General features: G+C 51.0%; 1 protein-coding gene across 1 annotated transcript; it reads left to right on the top strand.

The window, feature by feature from the left end:
• LOC119095957 (organic cation transporter protein) lies at nt 1-25,708 on the top strand. The gene is made up of 12 exons (XM_037218819.1): nt 1-137; nt 7,075-7,186; nt 8,211-8,353; nt 9,748-9,930; nt 10,229-10,332; nt 15,277-15,431; nt 16,750-16,918; nt 17,324-17,450; nt 18,119-18,419; nt 22,500-22,690; nt 23,229-23,365; nt 25,570-25,708. Exons 2-12 carry the CDS (start codon nt 7,087-7,089, stop codon nt 25,706-25,708), a joined length of 1,749 nt encoding a protein of 582 aa, XP_037074714.1. The 5' UTR covers nt 1-137; nt 7,075-7,086.
• The last annotated feature ends 380 nt before the right edge of the window (nt 25,709-26,088 follow it).

Genomic DNA, 26,088 nt, shown 5'->3' on the forward strand with positions numbered 1-26,088 from the left:
GTCCGTGGCGCGAGCTATCGTCCGACGAACTGCCTCGCGTTGGAGCGTCCGTGGCGCGACAGTAGCGCTTTGAGTGCAAGCTCGGCGAGAATTCACACAGGCATTGTTGTGCTCTTCAGTCGTGAGGGAAGCAAATCGTAAGTAGTCATGACCATCTCTGATAAAATTTGAATGGTGGAGCGTGCAGAATTTGTAAATGAAGTGCATTTGCATAAAGAGTTATCCCCGTCCCCCTTGGAGAAATTTTAATACATTTTTGGAGCAAAAGCTGTTTTTTTTTAAACTGCATAGACAAAAGGAAAACAGTGCATGGTTACGATACAATATATTCTTAAGTTAAGCGTGCGCTCTTCAAAAGTCTAGATTGTTTGAGCTTTTGTAAGTACTATAGTCCTCTTCGAACATGTGCGTTACGGATTCAACCAGCGGAAGCCTGGACAGACACGCTCAGAGGCGTCACTGTATAAAATCGGTTAGCGGCCTAAGCTGATGTAGTTGACTCAAACTAACTTAAAGACCAGATTTATTCCCGGATTTATGCCATTTAAGTTGCGCTCGCATGTGTCAATGGTTTCAATTTTCATTTTCTAGCATTGACCGACTTAAGTTTTTTACGAAAAATTGATATTATATTTCAAGTGGGAAGCCCACGCAGTTTCACATCCCATGTAAACTGCAACTTGGTGTACAGCTTGGAACTGGTTAAATTAGTAGAAAATAGCTTAGTAAGACGGTTCAATATGATCACCGGGAAAACTCATCTTTTACCCTGCATGGAAGGTGGACCGTGCCGCAAAAAAAACAAATGCACGCGAGGTGCCGTGGTCTGACACATACCGACTAGAGAAAGGTGCACATGCTAACTTTCCGTGGACAGGTCACGGAAAATCCATCATGTGTACTGCCAGAAAGTACTTTCATCTAGCAGTAAAGCTGAACTCCTACGACCTCAACAGGCATGTCAATAACTGGAAGGACAGAATAAGAAGGGGCAAGTAACCGAACGGGTTACCAGAATTGCCGCGATAACAAGCACTGTGATCGTCGCTTTGACATGAGTTTGAAGTTAACGTAAACAAGGAAAGTCTTACGCTTATGGCTCTTGACCATTATGAGTTGCGACCTGCGCTCGCGTGGAAGTACTGGTTAAATAACGCCATCAAGCAAGAAACGGTCACAATGAAAACAATTTGACTTTTTACCTAAGTTCGGTGATTTCGCAAAGAATCAATAAACAGCACGCTAATCTTTCTTTGACTTTGTAACACATCATGCAAAATGTATCGGTTCAATTCCTCGACGCCCTCTTTGTGATAAAGTTAGTTTGAAAATATACCACCGATCTTTTTTTAAGTACATGGCAGTAATCGCACTGCATTATAATTCGGCACACTCCCATGATTATTAAAAATCATCTCTCATAGCATATATGGGGAGATTGGTGCGTGCATCGTTTTATCCTCAGTGTATCCGTAGTTGTGTCAATAGAGCAGTTGTGCAAATCCGTTTTTTCCGTGGGAGCGGACACTCAGGACACCGAGTGAAGTCCGCCACATGTGCAGCACGCTGTCCGTTTCCAAACGGGGTGATATACACATAGCAGCCCCCGCCCCTACTAAATATGTAGCGTATACCAATATGCACGCGACTAGATGTTGAAGTTAAAATGCCATTTAGCGACATGAAAATAGCGTTTGCAATAGGCTTAACATAACGTATTTAACTGGCTTAGAAGCGTTGGTAACTGGTTAAAAAAGTGCTCGTGGTTGGTTTAAAACACACGAGATAGACTAGTCAAAATCCCCCCCCCCCCCGCAGAAGTATACACAACAACGCCTCTGCGCCCAGATAATAATAAGTTGGCCCAATTTTTCAGATTATTAGACATTGAGGCTCGAATACTATACGGACTTGCTGGAATGCCTTCGATCACATTCAAAGAAAATAGTTATAATAACTACCTAGGCAGACCAGAATGTTAATGGAAGCCTAGCAAGTGGAGTTATGTTTTGAAACAGCTAAAGCGCACGATTTTTTGCGAGATTAAAATTTTAACCTTGGGTGCTTTTTTGTAGCATTAAATTGTTGTCCTTTTAACGAAGCCCTAACACACACATTCATTAATTTGACACCACCGAACATTCACTGAATCAGGCTGGCTCCCGATGTCCCAAGCAAAGGCCTGCCGTGATGTCCTGAACCATTGAAAAAGCGAAGGTGCGAGATTTGTTGCTGAGTCAAGTGTCTGACACTGACACTGACGCATAGCCTGATAAGTCTCTTCCAACTGAACAGAAACAAAGCCGAACAAAGAATAGATAATAAGTGTCTGATAGTCTGCATTTGCGCGACACATGTTTTCAGCAATTCTCTAGCAAAAAAATTTTCAGCTGAAAACGCGCAGGATTTTAGACAGTAGATTGATACAAACAGCATCGTGTCTTACAAGAACATTCTGTCAGAATTTTCACGCTGGTTTTTCCATGTGATATTTATTAAGGGTGCACCGCGCGTCACCCTGCATCCTTTTGTGAAACACGAATGACAGCAGAGGCCATATTAGCGCTTGGGGGGGGGGGGGGGGCAAGGCGCAACTGGGATTTGAACCAGTGCCCCCCGCAGGATAGTCGAAGACACTGACTACTCAGGAATTATGCTTCCTCTATAGCCAGAATCCTCTAGAACGGCAGGCACACGGATTCTCTTTGCTCATGCAGAGCTCAGTCTCGTCAGTCTCGCATTTCAGTCAGGGGCTGTTTAGACTTCAGGTCCGAGGACACAATGCAACTCGTTACAGCCCCACATGAAGCAGAAGTTTTTTCCATGTTGGAAGGGTGCAACTGTCCTTCAGGCAGGTGCCCACATCATGTTAGCAGGGCTATGTATAATGTTGAGCTGAACAAGTTTTCTTTTGATCACTGGATTTGGAGGACGCCAATCCGTTCCACTATAAACGGAACTGTGTAGTGTCATATAAAGTAAAGTATAGCACAGAACTACGTGCATTATAGTACGCTGTGAATGCAGTGTGGCATATCAGTGTAGTGTATTATTGCGTAGTATGATATGGTATAGAACAACATCATATTCGCACAGAAGCAGTTCTGGTAAGATCTACATTGTTTTCGTTATTGAAGGTCCCTTTGAGAAGTTACAATAGCACCAGACATCAGTCATCTCTATCATAGACTGTCCCTGGAAATAAGGGCGTAGTTGCGTCTGAGGTCAAGGACAGAGCCGTTTTAATTTTGCATTAGCATTCCTGGCTTGCACTCAGCTTGCAGCTTGCAGCCATAATGCCACATTTCGTAAACATTTAAACGAATTGTCGAGCAAATCAGCATTGGACCATTCGACCTCTGTACACACCATTATAGTATCGCCATATGATGCCCTTCAATTACATGGTGCGCACTTAGGTCGTAGGCGAGGGAATGAAACTATGAGGAAGGTGGAAATACAAGCAACAATCATGGCACCATAACGCTTATGATGAAAAACGATGACGAAGGCTCAACGTGAGCAGAATAGCTAACGATGACATCTCGGTGTCGACATTGCCCTTGCCATTGCGAGAACGATGCCACCAGGTGTCAAGGTGGGAACACCGACCAACCTCGCTTCTATGGCGTAAAATGCTGAGATACAAACTAGACATCAACTTGGGTTATATCTATTAGTCCAGTCTAAGTGATCCATCGTTCTATTGTACTGATCTACTTTGATCTCAGGATGTCGCTTGCATATCAGGAAAAAGCACCGATGGTAGGGAAAACTAAGTAGAAGGCGGAGTACACGTGCTAGAGTAAAAATCATATAACAGAGGCATATTAAACCACGTCCTGGCACGATATAGACTATCGAAAACCCCTGACGTGAGCTGGAACGAAGCAGTTGGGGTAATGTCAGGAACTGGTGCTGCAGGGAGTACAGCAAATGGCGCGATGTTAACACAGGTGTTGGCGCAGACTGCGAATAGCGACTTTATTGGGGTCGCGTGCTTCCCTAGGCAACGCCAAGGCTTAAGAACGAGGCCACCATTTTGAGACTCGGACTCGATGTAAATCCATCATGACAGTAGTTCAGAGCAGGACTTATCTCAGGACTTGACTCCGTATCAGATTCAGATTCATCGAACTCCCACTCAGATTCGGAGTCACAGTCCTTACATGCAGTAAAAATGAGTAGAACCTGCTCTGAGAACCGCGTAATATATAAAGGGCGGACGCGTGCTGCAGAAAGACTCAATTTACCGGGAACAAGGAGTCGCTTACGGACTCTTTTTAGAGCGCTCGGAGTTCATGTTTGCTGATCGCCTTTGAACTATTTCCTGCTGAGAAGATGTTTATTCAATAGTATTTGTCGGTGCTTTGGGCCGCACCCTGCCCTTCAGTATGGAAAGCCCTGTATCCGCATTTCTGGCCATGATCAGCTGTCCGAAAACCGCGACGGCGTGCTTAGGCATCACTAGATGTGTCTCTCACCTTCGGCTGAGGATAAATTTACTCTTTGCGGTCCGCTCTGCGGTCTGGTCTGTGGCGCGCTTATCACAGATGGTCAGGTGGGCACATGAGTGTGTGTGTGGGGGGGGGGGATAAGCTGGGTTGAAGGACATCAAATGATCAGGATATCTCTACTGATGCAGGAATACATGCTGATGTGTTTTTAATGAAATGATTGTGATGCTTTGGTTTGTATTGTGACCAGGTAGTTAGCAAACAGATATTTATTTACTTCATCCCGGTGAAGAATAGCATCTTGTGTGAACACCCAAATAAGAGAGCGTTTGACGTCACTGAAACACCACAAGCAGCAATCGGAGTACGCTCAGTGGCATCATCAACGCACAACACCTGGCGGCCAGAGTACAAACTGAGCTCGCGCGCAGTGGTGCTCTGTCACTACACTCATGTGAGCAGGCAGCCGAGACAGTGATGGCACGGTGGCGCACCGTCCCTGCCAGCCCCACCGCGAGACAGTGCTGACACGGTGGCGCACCGTCCCTGCCAGCTACGCCCCGAGACAGTGCTGGCGCGGTGGCGCACCGTCCCTGCCAGCTACACTACGAAGCAGTGCTGGTGTGCAGCAGCCTGCCAGCGTAATAAGCTCCCTGGTGTACCTGCTGACGCGCAGGGAGGGCGCGTCCGGGCGACAGGGGCTGCTGCCGCCTGACAGGCCGCCACTGGCTGACAGAGGCTGCAACAGGCGGATGGAGGCTGCCGCGGGCTGACACCAGCTGCCGCGGCCTGAAAGGCTACCGCGGGCTGACAGAGGCTGCCCCGGTCTGACAGAGGCTGCTGCCGCCTGGCAGATGCTGCCGTGGCCTGACAGAGACTACCGCGGCCTAGCAAAGGCTGACGAGGCTTGACAGAGGCTGCCCCGGTCTGACAGAGGCCGCTGCCGCCTGGCAGAGGCTGCCTCGGTCTGACAGAGACTGCCCCGGCCTGACAAAGGTTACCGCCGCCTGACAGAGACTGCCACCGCCTGACGGAGGCTGCCGCCGCCTGACAGAGGCTGCCGCCGCCTGACAGGGGCTGCCTCGGCCTGACAGGGGCTTGGCCTCGCCCGCATCAGCATGCAGTCCGTGCGCGCGACTTGTCTCGTCTGCATTCGCTGCTGTTGCGGAACGCGCAGCGACGGATTCGTCTGTGACGCCGCACTCAGCACTGGCCAAGGTGCGACACGCGTTATAGGATTATCTTTCGTCATCCCTTCAGCTATGGCAAGGGCCGTATTCCATCCGCGAGCCTCCGGTATGCAGAATGTGCAGTGTCCGTTTGGAAGAAGACTGGGCTTATTGTAAGCGGAGTTGCTGGGGCCTGCATCCCATACATCTTGCATGAAGTACAATTTAAATTTATTCTCTTAACAAGCCGGACATGTTTGGCCAAGAGTTTTGCGAGCGCCATCCGTGCAGGACATTCCGTCAGAGAGGATTGTGTAGATCCACTACCGATGAAATCAGCGGCGTCGAGTCGCCCCCCCGAGGATCACCGTCTCCTCTATGGCGCATGATGATCGCATGATGATCGCATCTGTCCACGGCGACCTTTAACGAGACGAAAAGCCGCCAGGTCCCGTCTGCTGATAACGTCTTGCAGCGATCCATGCGACTAATCAGAGAGGGGGGGGGGGGGGGCTGGCTGGCTTGGGTGCTGGCGCGCATACGTGCTAAACCAGTTTTCTCGACTCGTCGTGGCCCGCCAAACACTTCCCAGGCTCATCTCAGATGAGCGTGCAGAGACGGACGTCTGTTGACCATTTTTCTACCGTCCTGTGCAGCTGACGTAGGTGCCTGACAGTGTTTGTCCGCTTAGCTGAGGTGACCACGAGGATGGGGGGGGGGGGGGGGGGGGGGGCTGCCCGCCCGTCAGTCTGCCACAGAAACATTACAAGCACCTGAGAGATACGCAGTGAGAGCAATGGTGATCGAGCACTCTTAGCTGCAATCCTTTTGCTTACATTCCTCCTACGGTGTACAAGTTTAAAAGACAGCTCTCGCGGTGGCCAATTTGATGAATGACCCGCAGTCTCCCTCGGTAATTAGCGTGGTCTTTGACGGATTCTTTTCACGAATCCTGTCCCGGATATCCGATTAGCATAGGTCAGATTTGTCATTTCACATTTGTATGCAGCGCACATGCGTACTGACTACCTCATGCACACATACAGTGAAGGTCATAATAGGAATGCCATAAATACCTGTGACAATCATGATGGCATGCACGTACATACATACTAGGATGATCATTCATCGAACAGGCTGCTGTAGCGAGAAGGAAGGATATATATATATATATATATATATATATATATACATTTATATATCTATTTACACACATACTTATATTATATATATATATATATATATATATATATATATATATATATATATATATATATATGGTGCCACCCAGATCACCACCGGCGTGGCTCGTTCTCGCGAGGTGCCGCTGCAGGTCACCACCGGCGTGGCTCGTTCTCGCGAGGTGCCGCCGCAGGTCACCACCGGCGTGGCTCGTTCTCGGCTGAGCCCTGTCGTGCTGACCCGTCACTCCCGTGTCGCCGTTGCAGGGTAGTGCCGACATGGCCGGGACCAAGCGGCAGCGCACGGACGTTCTGCTGGACCAGATCGGCGACATCGGCAGGTGGCAGATAGTCAGCTTCATCGTGCTGTCTCTCTTCAGTGAGCACCCAAACACGGGACGTGGGCGAGACTAACGTTGGTGCAGCGTCACCACTGGTCGACGCGTGGCACGCGTTTTCCATGACATCGCATGCATAATCTGACAGCGTTTTGAACACGGGTCCGCTTTGTCACCCCCCAGCACAACATAATGTGTCATGTTGTGTAACAGTGCGCAGAGGTGTAGACGTTCCTGACTCCGACTGTTCCGCATCCCTTCGCCCATCATCCAAACGGCAGGAAGAGGAGCGTGTTTTATTGTGCAGCCTCGGCCGAAATAAATCCTCCCTAGCCTCTCGGAGCTGCATCCTTGATAGTGTGATTTAGCATTCCCCCCCCCCCCAAAAAAAAACAGAAAAAGCTTTAAGATGGCAACTGAAAAAGACACGTGCAGCAGCATACCACGGATCGTTCGTTTGAAATCTCTAAGTGTTTTTTTATGTGGTTACTACAGTTCACATGGCGCTCTGCCTTTGCACGGCTGCGCTGCCTGGCATGCAGCCTCTAGCACGGGGCCCGCCAGAGCTGGCCACCTGGCCGACCGGTTTTTCGTCATCGGGACTGCCCTGGCTGCCCGGCACCCCGACATGGCGGTGATGCAAAAGGATATTAACCCCACGCGCGACGTCACATCGGTCTGTGTGTGTCATGTCATTAGGGCTTCTCAGCTGCTGAGGCTATACGGCGTCGCCTGCCTCTCACCCTGGCAGGAAGGGCGGGCACCGCGGAGAATCGAACCCCGTACCCCTGGTTTCTCAGACGCGCAGTGGTTCACGCATCCGCGTTAACCGCTACACTACCGGCACCCCTCACACCGGTCTGCTGCCGATCCCAGTATGCGTGCGGCCTTGACCCTCACCTCTCGGTGTAGTGCTCCCACGCGGTTCCCCTCACGCAGAGGCGACTTCCCAACCCGATGTTTTACCGCGCCTTTTTGATGCAGGTTGACGATTGACGTTGTTTTGTTGTTGACGATTGACGTTGTCTTGTTGTTGACGACTGACGCCGGCGATGTGGTTTCTAGGTATTCCTGTGGCGTGGCAGACGCTAGTGGTGGTGTTTCACGCGCCGCCTGACGCCGACTTCTGGTGCACACGTCCGGCGGCGTTCGCCAACTGGACGGTGGACCAGTGGCGCCACTACAGCACGCCTCGGTCCGTAGACAAGGTGGGTGTGTGCGCCGAACGTACCTCACGTGTGCCGCACACGTGTGTGCGCCGTACGTGTGCAGCGGCGCACACGTACGTGCGCACCGCACGTGTGCGCACGTATGGGTGTCCACAACACTAACGGTGGGTGCTCCCCGGGCCCTGCCGGATGTTTTTCGCTGCTCTGGTACTTACTGTGCTAAGGAGCTGACATCACGAGTATCAGCCGTTGACATGCTCCGGTGCCACTTCTCAGAATGCGGTCTGTGCTTTTCCGTGTGATTTTTTGAAGAATCATAAGGCGGAGGGCCAAAAATTGGCAGGATCAGCAGAGTGGTTGAATTCGTTTTGTCTCTCATCGCCACCGTGCCGATCCTCGTCCTGGCTTCGCCCGGCCATCTGGCATCGATCGGTGTTTGGCATGCGGACGCATCAGAGCCATGTATAGAGGTTAGCAGCAGGGCGGGTACACACTCACGAGTATCAGCCGTTGGAATATCAGCCCTGGAACTAACATCCCCGGGGACCGGTGCAGTGTCGCCTGGCCCGTTAACACTCTGACTGACCCTCGGAGGGAGTGGTCACTGGACGTGCTCAGTGCCGAGAGGAATCGGTCGAGGGTTTGAAGCAAATCGGACACCTGTCATTAGCATGTTGACTTACATCTTTTAATCACCTCTGGAAACTTCTGTGCAGTTTTCGATAGTAAGTATCACGACACTTTAAACGCAGTTTCACAATGCTTCAGTGCGTTTGCACGCAATAAATTTGACCGTGACCAGCGTTTTTTTTTTTGTCTGAACAAATTTAACTTAAAATAAAACGTGCGTGGAGTACAAGCTTGGTCAAAACGAGTAGGCGAGCCCAGATGCATGTTCTGCACCATCATGCAGCTGTTAACCGTTGTCTTTTTTGTGCAAATCACAACCATTCATGCATATGTGAAATTTTCTACGAAAGGTTTAAACCGCTGTACTATGTTCATAGCATTTTGCACGCAATTACTGACATTACGCATATTTTATGCACATATCATACGCAATATTCATATCGTATGTTTTCGCTTGTGCAAACTTCCGCATACATTTGAACAAGTATATCACTTTGCAGCGAGCATCTTTGTGATCAAACATCTCGGCATAAGGCTTACATGTGATGTGGGGGCTGGGAGGGAGGGCGAAGTGACACCATCGAACGACAGCAGCAAGCTCCATGCGGCAATCTTTAACACCCCCCTATTTTCTGGCATTGGCACCGCTCCTTCGAAGTCGTGACTGCCACTCAGCGGGATGAGATGGGTTGCCACGGAACCTGCGGCGGCAGTCCTGCGCCTCGACCGCAGCATGAGCGCTCGTTGGCAGCTCCGTGTCCGGCGCTCGCACCCTCACTCTCGGACGTCGTCTCTGCACACAGCACGGTGACCCCGTCTGGGACGGGTGTCGGGTGTTCGCCTTGAACTACAGCACGGCGCCGCCCGATCCGGACAGACCGCCGCCGCCCCTCTCCAACGCCACCGTCAAGTGCCCGCACCAGCGGAAGATACCCGACCGCTGGCAGTTCGACCACGCCTTCCACAAGTGGACCATACGCGAGCACGTTAGTCATCGACCTCGCTTTACCGTGAGCAGGCACACGGCGCCTGGTTTCATGGATGGACGCGGGACGGCCGTGCAGTAACATAAGCCGGTGTCTGTGCGGACGGCGAGCATCCGTTTACTGCGCGGCCCTAGTGTCACACCTGCTTTCAAAGCCTGCTTCTCCTCTCAAGTCCAGTCAGCTGCGGTCGGAAGGCGCCTGCGTTCCGGGTCATCGCGTTTGCTTGTTGGTGGTCTCGTGCTTGGTCTGCTCAGCTGTGCTGTTGACCAGCTGACCGAAACGCCGGCCGCTCCCACAGTTTGGCCTCGTCTGTGAATACGACTACCTCATCGGGCCTGTGACGGGCTCCTACTTGGTCGGCACGCTGATCGGCGTGTTCTTCGGCGGCATGGTCTCCGACAGGTACGTGACCCGCAGACTTCAGTCGCTTATTGTCAAAAGTATGTGTCATGTCGAATAATTAGTTCGTCCCGATAGCTCAGTTGGTTAGAGTGCTTGTCCTCTGATTCATCCACCCGTGGCGATATGGGTTCGAATCGCTGTAGGAGTACGCTGTTTGCTCTTCGGTGGGATGCCCTACGGCCGGTAGCAGCGGCCGTGCTAAAAGCCAGGTGATATCAGAGCCCAGAACGGACCGTGCTGAGGATATCGGTCATAACGTGCCGAGGGCATTGAGGCACGTTAAAGTTTTGCCACCAGGTACTGTCCTGCCGTTTACTGAGACTTCCACGAGCGGATAGTAAGGACCAGGGCTCACGCAAAAAAAACACTGCTTAAAGTGAGCTCTGATCCCATAAATCTATTCACACAAAAGGTTATGACTAAATCTTTGAAAACTAGCGTGCCACACTTAATGAATACAAGAGTCAGCGAAGCAGTTCTATGACGGGAGTCGAAGCCCGAACGTTCAGTCACAAAAGAAATGTTTAGACCAGTGAACTCCCGTCAGCTCCAGGCGGCTTCAGTCGTCAGGCGGCTGTAGATCAGAAGCGATCAGGATCTCGGACCACCAGATGATGTCATATGCATGAACATATATATATATATATATATATATATATATATATATATATATATATATATATATATATATATATATATATATATATAAATGCTCTGATGTATATAAAAAATGTATAAATGTATAGATATATTTAAATTTGCATGTATACGCAGGTGTGTACAATGCATCATCTGTTAAATTTTGACGCTCTTTCACACCGTGCGGATTTACATATCTGAAGAACAGAAATGCGCTTGCAACATCCCTTAGCGTAAAACCACGCATTGGGTGACAGGACGTGGGAGCTCATTAAATTGGTTATTTTGATACATTGTCTTCACGCTGTTTTCAGCTTGTGACAATACCTGTGTTTCTTTTTACTTGACGTTGTTTAATCGTGATCATGAGCGCAGCTTTATAACGTCGCTTTTAAAAGTGCCGATTCATGATCAATGTTGTTTACCCAGTACTCCCGGAAAACTGAAGGTAGATTATTGCCACACGAGAACTCCGTACTCAGCCTGCGGAACACGTCATCTCCTGCATCGCAAAAATTCGTTCGGCTCACGCTGCTCAGCCTATCACCTGCACCGCATTTTTAGGGCTTCGACAAAGTTAAGCTCGAACTCTCAGTACGTTGGCAGCAAGATGTGATGCGCAGATGACATGGCGAGCAGTCGTCTTCTTACCTGATGTCGTTAAGATGAGGAGATACGGTTCCCTATACAAAAGTACCCCACTAATTAGACAGCAGACAAGGGATGTAGCAAGCTTGAAGTGCAATGTCCCTCGAAAGAGAAAAGAATCCGACAGATGACTGTATAGTAAACTTATAGCTGCTAGGCAAGGACTCTGAACACTTTTTAAGTGTTCACGATTTCAAGTGCAAATATTTATTAAGCATAGCTAGCCCATCAATCTTTTTTTTAACGTTTGTCATGAGCCCATCCTGAGCGGGCAACTGCTTCTATGCTCAGTTGTCAGTTGCAACACATCGCTCGCACCTGATTGGAAGATGACGTGCCGACGTTCGAGGCTGTCAAAATAGCGTACAATCGATTGGTACCTGACTGTATTTAATGGGTACCCGAGGCAAGTTATCAACTACCAGAACATTGGAAAATCCACCGTCGTTACGGCAAAATGAGGAGCGAAGGCTAATCTAAGAAATGTAAATTCTGATCTCCTACGGCGGACTCATCATGGAAAAGGAATTGCACGTAACACTGGTCCTCATGTAACCAACTGCTAGGGGATATCACTTCATCCTTGGCCTGTGCTTAGATTAACCACTTGCGTATCCCCTCCCCAAAAAGCCTATTGTAACAGTTGGGGTGAGGTGAGCATGTCAAGAGAGAAGAAGCCATGAGTCAGCATATCATGGTCGAGCTCTGCTGCTCGTTAGCACGATCTTTGAAACCACTGAACACAGCTCATGCAGCTTTCAACAGCAGGGGGTACATTCTTGAACTTTGTGCCGCATAAATTTCAAGTCTTTGTTAACAGGCTGCCTGATCATGAGAGCTATTCCTGCAATAACACCATCTCCACCAAATATCGTTCTCAACATCCCATCAACACAGCGGGAGACACGACTGACCTTGAAGCAGTTGCGAATCACACGGAGCGGAGCCAGGCTAGGCTTCCAGCGACAGGGCGTGGGGTGAGCTAGGCGGGTAACAACGTGGAAGTCAACAATCACCAGTCTCACGCTAACTCGAATTTCTCCATGGATTTAAGCCTCTTTCCTATCGAAGTTGGGGGATGGGGGCTGGCGGCAAGGCTGTGGAAGCTGGGCTGGAGCCCTCCAGCGGAATGCGGGACTGCATTCCAGGGTCCGGGTCACACGAGGGTGCAAGAACGTGACGGCCCGTCCGAGGATGTTCTAAATGTTACTGTTAGACCTCGGCGACCAGAAACAGACAAATAAGTGAAACTGAGCAAACACCGTTGGCGAAAGTACAACCTACAAGTCAGTGCGCGATCCCAACACTGTCCAAATCACGGCTGTGCCAGTAGCTGAACTTATGCTAACCTTTTCGAAAGCGGTCACGATAGAGAATGCAGCGACATAAACATATATTGAGAGAGTTTGAAGACTGTCTAGACGTGAAGTCCATTTCACGGTGACCAATAGTCACCCAAGATATTGACGTTTTTCTGCAATGCAAATTTTGCCACTGGAATGTATAGACTATCGCCCTGCGATCGCATCTTTTGTTTTATATACGTAACTGAAACTCATCGATGTCGCCGACTGAAATTACCAGGCCTGGCCGGACTCCAGAACTAAGGCCAGACCCACACACTCAATGTTCGAGCCCAATGTTCGAGCACTGTCTCCGGACGCTAGAACTAGGGCCAGACCCACGCACTCAATGTTCGAGCACTGTCTCAAGCGTCATTTGGTAGACAAACACTAAATCAATTAACCTCCTTAAATCAATCAAGTTCAATTAATAAGCTGCCGACCTGAAAGGCTATACCATTCACATCGCTTTTTACTTTCTACGGTTGCCAGCAAGGCATTAAGCAGGATTATGAGAACTTGCCTTTTGAAACACGTACAACGGAGGAAGCTAGGCCAAATTTGTAACACGTGTTGCTTGAACCGCATTTCGTGCGTGCAGATCCATTCGTGTTTGAATCCGTCGCTGTTTATTAGGTGGGGCGGCGTGCTGTCAATCATGTTTAAAATATCCAACGGAGTTAAGCAAGGTTATGATGTGTCTCCGCGCTCGTCCAATGTATACCTTGATGATTTAAGCTAATCTGTTAATGATATTTAAATCGGCTGTTATCGTGGGGACCGGCTGCTGTATCGTCCGCTGTGCGCAGAAATCTTGGTCTGTTGTTCCCATCTGCTGCTGGTCTTCAGAAGCTATTTAAAGTATGTGAGACGTACATCGATTCTGGTTCTATTTGATATAATCCAGACGTAACCACAACTATGTGAATTATGTCTGACAATCTACAAAATGCTCTGCTACTCAAGTCCCACTTGAATAGAAATTTCACAAAGGAAGTGACATGTCTTAAATATCTTATACTCGGCAATCTAACCGATAATGGACATACATAACATCAGAAGTAGCAGCTGCACGCTCAGAAAAATCACCTCGCACACAAATTTTGCGTGTGGTCAACCGACAAAAACCCCGAACTGTTTCGGGCCCCCTATAATGCCTGTACTCTGGTGGAATATAAGAAATCCAACTTTGGTAGAATATAACAAATATTCTCTCGGATGGAATTGTTATACAGCCTATCGCCGTCGTCTGCTGTGCTGATGCTTCACAATTTTCGGCTTCTCTCCGGCCATCACTAGGTGTTATTCAGTCCCAAGAAAGACATGAGAATGTTTGGCTTCCTCATGATTATAGTAGAAGTTCAGGAATATCGACCCGGGATTGCTCACGACCATGCTAAATGACCACGTTAGGTTTGATTAGGTTAGCTGAAATCACCTTACGAACTTTTCTTAGCAAATTATAAAAGCGGCGAAGCTATTTTGTTACTAATCCATGAACTAATTTACTAATTGTACGTCGAAATGGCTCCGCTCTTCGTCAAGAGAACTACGTGCAGCTCGCGCACCATCCAAACGGCTAGCCATTGGCCCAACATAACAAAAGCGGACCCATTGCGAGGATTACGGGAGAACGCCCGCCGAAGTATGCAGGCTGTCGCCAGCCGCGCGATATTGCACTCCTCGGCGATGCTGGCCGTGACGTTGGCCCACACGCGCACAGCCCTCCCTCCCTCTCGTTCCCTCAAGCGTTGCCGCATGTGCTCTGCGCTGGTCCAGCGCCGACCGGTGGCCGCCTGTGGCCGGCCAGCAGCGCGTAGTTACACTACAGCCAGGCAAATTGCCGATGAGCGGGGAATCGCGGGTCATGCGAGGGCATCCTCTGACCGGGCCCTGTCGCGCGCGCTTTGTATTGACAGCGACGGTGATGACAGGCGATAAAATCCCCACGGCGATGATGGCACGCGCGCTTAGCTGGAGGAGGGCTGTGGCCGACTGGTTAGGGTCACATGCCTCCGCGCTGCGGCTCGCGATAAAATCCAAGAATGTTCCACGATCCCCGGGCGCCCACATGTCTTGCAAGGATTCGCACAGGTTCGGCACTGGTTGCCTTCGTGCTTGGCGTACGTGCCTCTTTTTGTTTCTGTGAAGGCAGTTGCCCAGTGACTTTCAGAGCATCGACAAAAGTTACAAGCGCCACCAAAAACGTCAGTAAAGTGAATTATGCGAACAAATCCAAGGCCCTGAAGATTACGTTTCTGACTTCCGCCCTTCCCGCACTGTTTTTGTGAGGCTTCTATCGTTTGCCGGGCAGGTTTGGTCGTCGCCCAGCCATCCTCTGTCTCCTGGGGCTGACGCTCATCTCGGCAGTGGCCGTCACCTTCTCCAACAGCATCATGCTGTACATCGTGCTGCGCTTCATCCTGGCCCTTGCTGTCCAGGCTGTGTACATCACCAACTTCGTCTTCTGTGAGTGGCCTCCAAATGACCCCGCGCCAGCAACAATCAATATCAGGGTACAAGATTGGGGTCGCCCGGACGCAGAGTACATCCCGGACTGATAGATTTTCGGACTGAGTGGATCGAGCGCTGATCCAGACCGGCCGGCTAGGAGACCAGCTAACATGGACTCGGACGCAGTCTCAAGCCTAAAGGAATGTGAGCGAGACTCGCAACCGATGGTTGTGGAAAATCGGGACCGTGACTTTCTCTCAAACAAACGAAACCAGCATTCGCTTCGGGCTGGACGCGGCTGAGTTACAACTCAGCTCATCAAGATCACATTTTATCAACCGGCGCGACGTAGCCATGGTAAAACTCTTGTGCGGATCGCTGAGTTTGATTTGCATATACGTTTATGCGTTTACATTTTGATACCAAATCATGTACGATGGGGAGAAAGGTATAGAGAGATAGTATCAGGTTAACTTACGATTCCTTGCTATTTTTATCCCCAAACCCTTGATTGTTTTTGCACGCACGAAGAGTCCCATGGAAAGCCAATGGATACGCATCCGGATTCTGGCGCGCGAGACTAGGACTCAGACTCCGGTCTGGGCTCGGTACTGAAAGCCTCGGACTCGTGCGCGGCACCGACACACTGTGCCAGGGTTCGAGACCAGGACTCGCACGCAAGACATCCCGACTCGGTCTGGGACCAGCACCGAATTTTTGAGTGCTGTCATGGCTCATGTCTGATTGTAGCATTCAATGGTAATTATATAAGTGGGATGGCTGTTGCGTGGCCAGGATTTTGCCCGGGCGGGACTAATCAGGTCACTAATCACCTGACCTGACTAATCCTGACCTGACCTGACCTGACCTGACCTGACCTGACCTAAACCTGACGGGACTAATCAGGAGGGGTACCTCGAACCTGGGGTCTCTTCGTCGCTACAAGAGCATTGTTGTTTAAATCGGAGGGCTTTTTAGGCTCGGGTCCCTATTTAATGTTTCAGAATTCGTTTACTTATGATTTAGAAGCCCGAGCAGCGTTTCAAACAGCCAAACACCGCAGGTTCTGTCGGCCCCTCGGTACCTTTACCACTACCATGGGTTTGAGGCGTGGTCACAAAAACGCCCCCTTGGCTACGCCACTGCGTTTTGTCGTTTCCAACTACTACAAATTACTCCTGCGTCAAGCTGTTTCAGTCTGATAATGGCCCAAGTGAATCTTCGGAACTTCAGAAAAGCTCTGGTTACGCACCAGGTTCAGCGACTGAAAGCTGTGGTCGTGTCAGCCCCTATGTGGTGACCTCTGAACGTGATATTCCGGCTTTGTTGGCAGGTATGGAGATCGTGGGAGCCAAGTGGAGGGTCGTCCTGGGCCTGCTGTTTCAGGTGCCTTTCGCCTTCGGCTTCATCAGCTTGGCCGGCATCGCGTACCTCATCACCAACTGGCAGCATCTGCAGCTAGCCATCAGCGTTCCTCTGGTTCTCTTCATCCTCTATTACTGGTCAGTGACAGCGAAGGAGCGTTCTTGTACGGTATTGTTTGACGTGGGGGATATAGTGCCTCTGTACTGGGAAACCTTTTCTGAGCATGGGTATGAACTACAACAGTCAACAACACTCGTTATCTATGCTTTCATATCATAATAGACCGAGGCCAAGTTTGCTGTAAAAAGCCAGGCATTAATCCAACCCAAACCTCGTCCTGGCCTGGCTGCCAAAGCCGGCGGTTTGGGTAAAGACAACTGAGCTTCTCACCTTACGCGCCGGTAACTCATCAGCAGCTACTAAGCTGGCTTTAATACCGGCCCAGCTTAAAAGCCCGGCCGTGCGTCTCCCGACCCAGTCACGTGACCCCGCCAGGCAGAGCGGCGTGTTCCCTGACCTCGTCACGTGACGTCGTGTGGCAGGGCAGTGTCGGAGTCGCCCCGCTGGCTGCTGGCCGCCGGGATGGTTGACAGTGCCGAGGCCATCATCGAGTCAGTCGCTGAAATCAACGACAGGGAGTACGACGAAACGGTGCAGCTGGTGCCACAGGTGAGCCAAGCGACAACCGAAATATATTCCTACATGTCTGTCTGTAGTAACTTGATATCCTCATGAATAAATTTGCTTCAGAATGCAAGGTGGTGTCGGACTCAGTGAGCGATGAGAAACGCGACCGGCTGCTACCTAAGAACGTAACCTTGACTGCACGAGTGCATGCCCATGCCAGCTGGCATGTGCCATATGCTGATGAGTGACGTCCTCACGTGCTGCACGTGCTTATATACCACGTGCTAGAGTACACAATTTTGCGTACATATCATTTGGGAAGCAGCTGGACTGTCGGATGGAGTGAATTATCCCAGTGCTACCTTTCACTCCCAACCAACACTTAGCTGGCGCTCCCAAACGACACCAGGCAGGCGTCAAACGACACCCTGGCCGCCCAACAACCTTCAGACTACACCCTCACCGTTCGGTATGACACCTCTCAACATCCAGCACCCTTCGAACGACACCCTCAACATTCCGCAACATATCCGAGTGAAACCCGTCATTGGTCCATGCTCGTCCCAAACGATGCCCTTCACCATCTGACACCTTCATAACAAAATTGCTCACCATCTGACCCGCTACAAGTAACACTCCTGCTGGCGCTGTACGGACGCTTCGGCTTACCCCTGCCCCGCCCCCCCCCCCCCCCCTCTTCCCTCCCGTAGCACGAGGCACGGACGCACGTGCACGTGAAAGAGCTACTGCGCCACCGCCAGCTGCGCTGGCACACGCTCCGCGTCTGGGCCATCTGGCTGGCCAACGGGCTCGCCTACTACGGCTTGCTCTTCTCCTTCGATGACTTGGACGGCGACGTGTTCCTGAACGCGGTGGCTGGCGGCGCGGTGGAGCTCGCGGGCTACCTGCTCGGCATCGGAGTCTGCCTCTGGCTCGGCAGGCGCTGGGCCATCTTCGCTTTCATGCAGCTGAGCGGCGTGTGCCTACTGGCCACTATCGGCTTCAGCAGAGGTAAGCCGGGCAAAAAGACGCCAGGTAAATCGCTTGGGAATGTGGATTTGTCTTATACTTTGGATGGAAGTGCACAGCCAGATTAAGGCCTGTTTTAAGACTATCACTGGGTGGGTTAGGGAGAATCACTGGGGCGAGGGGGGATTTCGCCAGTCGAATTCTGGGTAAATCTGCGTATTTTGCGGACCTTCCTGTCATGCCGACAGTCGCATACAACTTCCATTTTCCAGTTGTTTTTGGCTAGAACCAAACGAACTTTGTGAGAATCCGATTTAGGCCGCGTACCGCAGAATGAGGTCAGCCACAATATAAAGGCGTGAGGCATTTCTGTATTGACTTTGTGTTCCAACGAGATCACATAATGCGCTATGTACACAAATGTGTGTCTGTCTGTCTTTTTGTCTTCTTTGGCTTGTTGACCTTATGCTTTTCAGTTTTCAATTTTTCAGTTTTCAATTTTTCAGTTTTCACAATTTTCACAGCACGCATGTAAGTGCGTGAGGGGTGCACGTGCGCGCTGACGACTCTGCACGAAAAAAATGCGAAAAGAAATTCCACTCGTTGCGTGAATAACGATGAATCTTGGCGCCCCCATCAGAAAGAAGGCGCCGATTTACGCGAACAACGCCAGTGCAGAAAATGCAGATCACAGATCGAAGACGGTCGCGGGGATTGAATGTTAAGGTTTCTTATTCAGCGATACTTGACGCCATCGCACATATCGCAGAAGTAAGTTCTCGAAAAACTGTGAATTGTGGACCCGTCTGGAACTGAGCGGTATCGAGGCATTACGGCAGTGGTAAGATAGTCAGAAATGCAACGGCTGAGCGAAAAACAACGCGACGGGATCGCCATTCCGGCATGCAATAGAAGGCGCAGTGATAACCAGTCACCCAGCACAAGGCGTGGTTTGAGCTTTACAAGGCTTCATTCGCATGTCGTATTTTAAAAAGTTGGGCTCGTTTTGTTTTCAATGCATCCCAGTATCCCTAGTCCACAATGTATGATTCTGAATGGGCTCCAAAGGTGTTTTGTGGCCATTCAGTACACGACTTGAGCAAGTGATAGCTAACTTGTTCGTTTTTGCCTGGGCGGGCTCGGGAGCGGAGGCATGACTTTTGCCTCATGAACTGCTAGAGGCAAGTATCAGCCACTGTGCGGAGACAGTGGAGTAAGCATATGGAAGCCTCGTGGGGTCGTGCCTCTCTTGACTAAATTTATGGCATTCGTTGATAAATTCATAACCTAATGTTTACAGTTGAAAATTTCAAGTGCGCACGTGAGAATAAAATCGAGAACATGCGATGTCATTTTACAATAAACAAGACATTTTGCATGCCAACGGCGCGCTGAACTCGGTTTCAGTAAACTTGTTTAGTTTTTCTCCTTCCCTTGCTTGTAACGAGTAGAAATAAGCCGTACATTTGGAGCCATCGCAGAAATCAGGATTGCGTGAGAACGTTGGCTTACACTGATGCATACATGTGCAAGGGAACTTAAGGAGTGCATGTGCGTGTTCATTAAGATCCCAAAACCAGCGAATTATCCGTGTTGAATAATGATATGTATGCGGAGACTGGCATGGGTCATGCTCTGCACGGGCCGTGACAACCTACGCGATAAGAAAGGATTACCTACGGGACATTACTACGATTTGGACCACAATGCATCACACGACAGACATGGGGAGTCAGCACGGACAGTGAAAGCAAAAAGGACACATAGCAAGCTGACCTCATTGCCCTCTCCGTCCCTACACTCCCCTGGGAAAACTGCACGGGGAAGTGTCAAGGGAGTGTGGTAAGAGGGGTCATCTACATCCCAGATCCACAAAACCTAACATAAGCATTACGACGCTGCATGAAAGGAACCGAGGGACAAACTGTGTTTGCCTCCAAAACCCCTCAGAGAACTCGTCGTTGCCGTAAGCAGTCTGACCCGAGGTCGACAGACCCCGGGGTAATAGGACAGATCCCACTTGCGAATGGATGCCATTTGCGTGACGTCACGCTGGTCATGTTCCGAATTATACATTTTGCGCTGACCCGCTAGTTGGATTCGCCGCTTTCTTACGCGATCTTTCAATTGCCTGCAGTCGCAGCTGTCCATGAAACTGAAACTACTAGAAAATGATCCAGCATAACTGTCATAAACATGGGTGCCACCTGTTGGTTATATCCTTCCCAAATTTCGGCACACATCTACGTCATTTATTTCCAACTGGCAGACGTGAACGTGTAAAAAAAGATCGAGAACATACGATACTACTTTTCGGTACACAAAACAAAATCGGACCTGTCCGTCCGTTTGACCCGACCAGCCTGAAATGTCTTACGTTTCAAAGCGTTTTCTCGCTCGTGCTTTGGTTTTATTTTCTTATTTAAGGGCAGCCTCCCACCTTAGCATGCTTGGCCCCATACAGAACGCATGCGTCCACCACGACTCCGATCTCCGCCTGAACCTTTCCAAACTTCATGTCGGGCGTGAGCTGCCGGTAGATCAAGGTTTCCACTGGTGGATTTCACGGTTTACTAGGGGCGGGGGGGGGGGGGGGATTTGGCAGTCGCTGGTGGGGATCATCCCCCGGGCAGCATGTCAGACTATGCCCTGGGCCAGGTGCGACAGTGCTCACAGCTGCCACCTTGGCTTTATGCCAGTGGGAAGACTAGCGTTTATTCCTCAGGTTTTGAAATGTGCTCAAGGTTGGTGTGACGGCGACTTCATTTGGACGTGAACACATTTGCGGTAACGATTCAAAGGTGCCGCTCGCATCGATGATCACGGGAGGGATCTTGTGATCCATGACGGACACGTTTGTCATGTCATCCTCACTTCTTCGGTTCGATGTCACATTCTTGCGGACATGTATGCCACCAAAAGGCTTGGAAAGAACAGCACTTGATCGCTTGGAGCGACACAATGCGGCGTATGCTGCTTTCGGCCACGAGTGAAGTGAAGTGAAGTGAAGTGAAGTGAAGTGGATTATTTCCTCTGCATGCTTGCCTGCTTCCAAGGCCTTAGCTGTTAATGCTCTAGCAGCCTGACGCCCAATGATCGGGCATCTCAATCTGCAACGGAGAAGTTTTAAAACCTGTTCTGGAATTATAAAAAAATACCTGCGGTGGAGAACGTCACCAGTAAATCTCCACTCACTGTTGGCTGCGATCGAGTTAACCTTTGCAATGACAAAACGCTACAAGAGACTGCCATTAGGTTAAGAACAACAAAGTTGGATGGCAATGAACGGAGAAAACCTACGCTCGCTGTGGCTTGCGCTCGTTTGTACGGGACTGATGCCGCCGCATTGTTGGATGATACCATTGTTGGATGATACCATTGTTGGAGCTACCGTGAGATGATTGTCACGGACAGTGAGTTCCAGTTGCAGTCGGTTGCAGGGGACAGGGGGCCAACTTAAGAGACCCTTTCCTCCATTGCCAAACTCTAGAGGATCGCGTGTGCTATTTTTGTCTTAAGTCATCGTCTGCTGTTATGGTCTTAAGTCATCGTCTGGCCTCAGCATGCCGTGGATGGGTTCCATACATTGTTTAGTTTACAAGAGCATTGTCTTGTCAGTTACGCGTGACATGCGGCCTCGCAGATGACAGCGGAGACGAGCCTCAGACGGGTTTGACATTTACCACTGGCTGCGGCAGTAAGCGCGTCACGCGCCTCGCTGAGGTACAAGGCCTCGCCGCTCGCTGCTCGCTAAGGGTGGAGCAAAAGTCCGGGGGGGGGGGGGGAGGGTTGTGATCTGCAGCGTGTGGGCGAAACGAAGCGAGCGAGTCTAGGGACGTCTGACCATATTTATGAAGTTCAGACGTGGCTCCGTGTCACGATAACCCTACCCCTGCTCCGCCGGCTGTCTCTTTCAGCAGCGCTCCGACGAGGCTGGGTGGTGCTGCTGGCCCGCGTCCACTCCCGCCCCATCTCCCATTGCAGGCGCACCAACAACGTTCGCTGCCGCTGCCGGCTTCCCTTCCCGTTTGTCTCGGTCATTTCCAGAGAACTCCGGCGGGGCTGGCCGCTGTTGCCGTACACCATGCCGGCCCGCCTCTACCTCTGTCCCATCTCCTTCAGGGGAGTACCAGCGAGACTGGCCGCTGTTGCTGTTCACCATGCTGGCCCGGCTCTGCATCAGCTCCTCATTCGGTCTGGTGTTCGTGTACTCGGCTGAGGTGTTCCCCACGGGCCTGCGCAACACTGCTCTCGGCTCCTGCTCTGCCTGCTCCAAATTCGGCGCCGTGTTCGCGCCGTTTGTGGCGCGATTGGTCAGTATATGGGCGGGAAACGAATGGTGGGATGGACTCAAACCGACATGCGATTGGGCGAGGTTGACGGCTGTAAGGAAGGACTGAAATTGTAATTGAATTTATGGCTTCAATTCAATTTGAATTTGAAGTTATCATTTCGATCCATGTTTGAGTTAAGTTCAATGTTATTACAGATTAAGCTTTGTAACTATTCCATGCAAGATGTAGTAAAAACTTTATGGCAAGGATAGCAGTCGCTACCACTCATGTACTTGTCAACGCTTCGATACATTACGTTTTATTACCAGGACGAGTACAATGGCGCAAAGTTACAACGAAAGATAGGATATTTAGATACTAGATAACTTTGCAGCATTGCGCTCGTCCTGATGATGACATGCAATGTATCGAAACGTTGAAAACTTCTCACTATCAGAGGACATTCCATACATGGGGCTATTCCACGTAAGACACTCTTACATTCCGTTTTAGGCGGAGTGGTCCAGCTTTATTGGTCATTTCAGACAGGGCAACCCAGCTTTCCGTGTTGTTACAGGCGCATCACTACACCCACCTGCCTGAGATCGTGCTGGCCGTGCTGGTGATGGTGTGTGGTGGTCTTCCGCTCTCTCTGCCGGAGACGCGGTACCTCAAGCTACCCGACACGCTCCACGAGGCGGGCACGCTGGGCAGGTGGGTCGTGGTGGCCTCTTGTCATAGGCGACCGAGTTGGGGATACAGGTCACCGAGCTCGGGATACAAGTCACCGAGCTCGGGACACAGGTCGCCGAGCTCGAAAGACAGGCCATCGAGCGCGAAAGACAGGTCACCGGGCTCAGGAAATAGGTCACCAAGCTCGGGGGATAAGTCACCGAGCTGCTCGGGAGACAGGTCACCGAGCTCGGGAGACAAGGTGCGGATCCCCGGACGTGAGGTACGGACCGGCAGGCGTGGGCTTCAGCCAGGTTCAGCGGTGCTGGCCGTTGTGCTGACCTCGGGCCGACGTGTTGGTGTGCCCGTATTACATTTTTCATTTTTAAAGTATCTCGAAAGCCTTCGAACTGCATTTACGTGCTGCTACTGTTGTCGGTGCTGCAGTTTAACCACTTCGTTACTGGTTCTCAATCTTTACATAGTGCAGGTGACATCCATTCGTCGTTGTCTTTGCCTCACCGGAGTTCATGTGGTGAATACTCTCTGCACTGATGGACCGCGATTCGTTCCCACAAAATGATGCACGCTTGTCCAGTTACGCACGTGCCTCGGCCGGCTTTGTCCCGGGGCACTCGCCACCGTGCATGACAGATGGTGCAAAGCGATCTGTATTCACATTTCACTTAACAAACCATTTCACCGACTCACGTGTCAGCCAGGGAAGTAGTCCATAAAAATTTATTGGAAGAGAACTGGGGCATCTCGAGGACAGAATGTCGTGCCTGATGCACGCAAGAAAGTTCGCAGGGAAACAATAAGAAAAATCTTATTCTGATGATATGTGGAAAAGTCCCGAAAGAGGTGATCTTATATTTTTCTGTATACAGCATCATGCTGCTCATCCGATTAGCTTTATGTAATGATCGTTTCCGACCAAGAAAGACGTAAGTTCTCGTTTTAAACGTTATGAGTTCTCGTGCTGAGAAAAACTAGCAAATGTATACAAAGAGGAAATGGTTGAACGAGGATATCAGGCACTTGTTGAGCTAGATAACGTACATACCTGACGCTTCTACTAGCTATCATGGTCACTAGCAGACTCACGGCCATAGTGGCTGCTGGAAATGTGGAGTATATTCATGATATATCCCAATGATTGTTTAGTACATTCGTTTTTGACAAGCAACTTGTGGCAGACGCGAGGTCGGCTAATCCCGGCATACGAAATCACGAGACAGGACGTTATCCCAATCTGAATAACGCTGACTGCATGATAGATAATGCATAGCCAGGAGCATGACGTCACGGAAGAGAGCGCGTACAGAGACTCTCTGACCCTGACACTCCTCCCCGCAGTGACGGCGTTACGGAGCTGCAACTGACACCAGCGGCCAGGGGCGTCCGCCTCTCTGACCCTGACACTCCTCCCCTGCAGTGACGATGTACCGGAGCCTCATTGGCTCGGCGCCGCAGCCGGTACCGGCGGCCAGGGGCGTCCGCCTCTCCGACCCTGACACTCCTCCCCTGCAGTGACGATGTTACGGAGCTGCGACTGGCGCCGGCTACCGGGGGTGTCCGCCTCTCCGACCCTGACACTCCTCCCCTGCAGTGACGATGTTACGGAGCTGCGACTGGCGCCGGCTACCAGGGGTGTCCGCCTCTCCGACCCTGACACTCCTCCCCTGCAGTGACGATGTTACGGAGCTGCGACTGGCGCCGGCTACCGGGGGTGTCCGTCTCTCCGACCCTGACACTCCTCCCCTGCTGTGACGATGTTACGGAGCTGCGACTGGCGCCGGCTACCGGGGGTGTCCGCCTCTCTGACCCTGACACTCCTCCCCTGCAGTGACGATGTTACGGAGCTGCGACTGGCGCCGGCTACCGGGGGTGTCCGCCTCTCTGACCCTGACACTCCTCCCCTGCAGTGACGATGTTACGGAGCTGCGACTGGCGCCGGCTACCGGGGGTGTCCGCCTCTCTGACCCTGACACTCCTCCCCTGCAGTGACGATGTTACGGAGCTGCGATTGGCGCCGGCTACCAGGGGTGTCCGCCTCTCCGACCCTGACACTCCTCTCCTGCAGTGACGATGTTACGGAGCTGCGACTGGCGCCGGCTACCAGGAGTGTCCGCCTCTCCGACCCTGACACCCTCCTGCAGTGACGATGTATCGGCTCGGCGCCGCAGGCGGTGCCGGCGGCCGGGGGCGTCCGTCCCTCTGACCCTGACACTCCTCCCCTGCAGTGACCATGTACCGGAGCCTCATTGGCCCGGCACCGCGGTCGGTACCGACCGTCAGAGAACGCCGAACACCGACACCAACGGGGGCACCGTCAACCACGGCTTCGACGCCATCCAGGAAGACGCCGATGCCGAGCTGTGAATGGGCGCGGGGGGGGGGGGGGGCGCTGACCGCCGCTGTGCAAGGGCTTTACTAAGAGCCGCCACTTGCAGATGTATCGCTGTCGTGCTTCAGACAGAATTGCGGGTCATGTTTTACACATGCTTCCTGGCCGTGTGCTGACATGTTACACGACTACGTGTCAGCAACTGCGCGTTTGGATGCTGGTGGCATCTGACATGCATTTGAAGGCGGGGCGTTATAATCTATATTTGTGCTTAAGCCCTCGGCACTGTCATGGGCGCCTGAGGGCTAGCGTTCAACGATGTTCAGATGTCGTCCGGCAGGAATAAAACCTACTAATTGGTTTCCAGTCGTCAGTCGGGTGCGACCACGTCGCGTAATGATGTACAAGGAGACAT

The sequence above is a fragment of the Pollicipes pollicipes genome, unplaced genomic scaffold (genome assembly GCF_011947565.3).
Source record: "Pollicipes pollicipes isolate AB1234 unplaced genomic scaffold, Ppol_2.1 Scaffold_4219;HRSCAF=4965_pilon_pilon_pilon, whole genome shotgun sequence".
Taxonomy (NCBI): Eukaryota; Metazoa; Arthropoda; class Thecostraca; order Pollicipedomorpha; family Pollicipedidae; genus Pollicipes; species Pollicipes pollicipes.

Bases quoted from the DNA above. Each gene is read 5' to 3' on its own strand.
- LOC119095957 (XM_037218819.1), top strand. From the start codon at position 7,087: ATGGCCGGGACCAAGCGGCAGCGCACGGACGTTCTGCTGGACCAGATC. The intron at 15,432-16,749 runs GTGAGTGGCCTC...CTTTGTTGGCAG, and splicing joins CATCACCAACTTCGTCTTCT to GTATGGAGATCGTGGGAGCC. The intron at 16,919-17,323 runs GTCAGTGACAGC...GTCGTGTGGCAG, and splicing joins CTCTTCATCCTCTATTACTG to GGCAGTGTCGGAGTCGCCCC.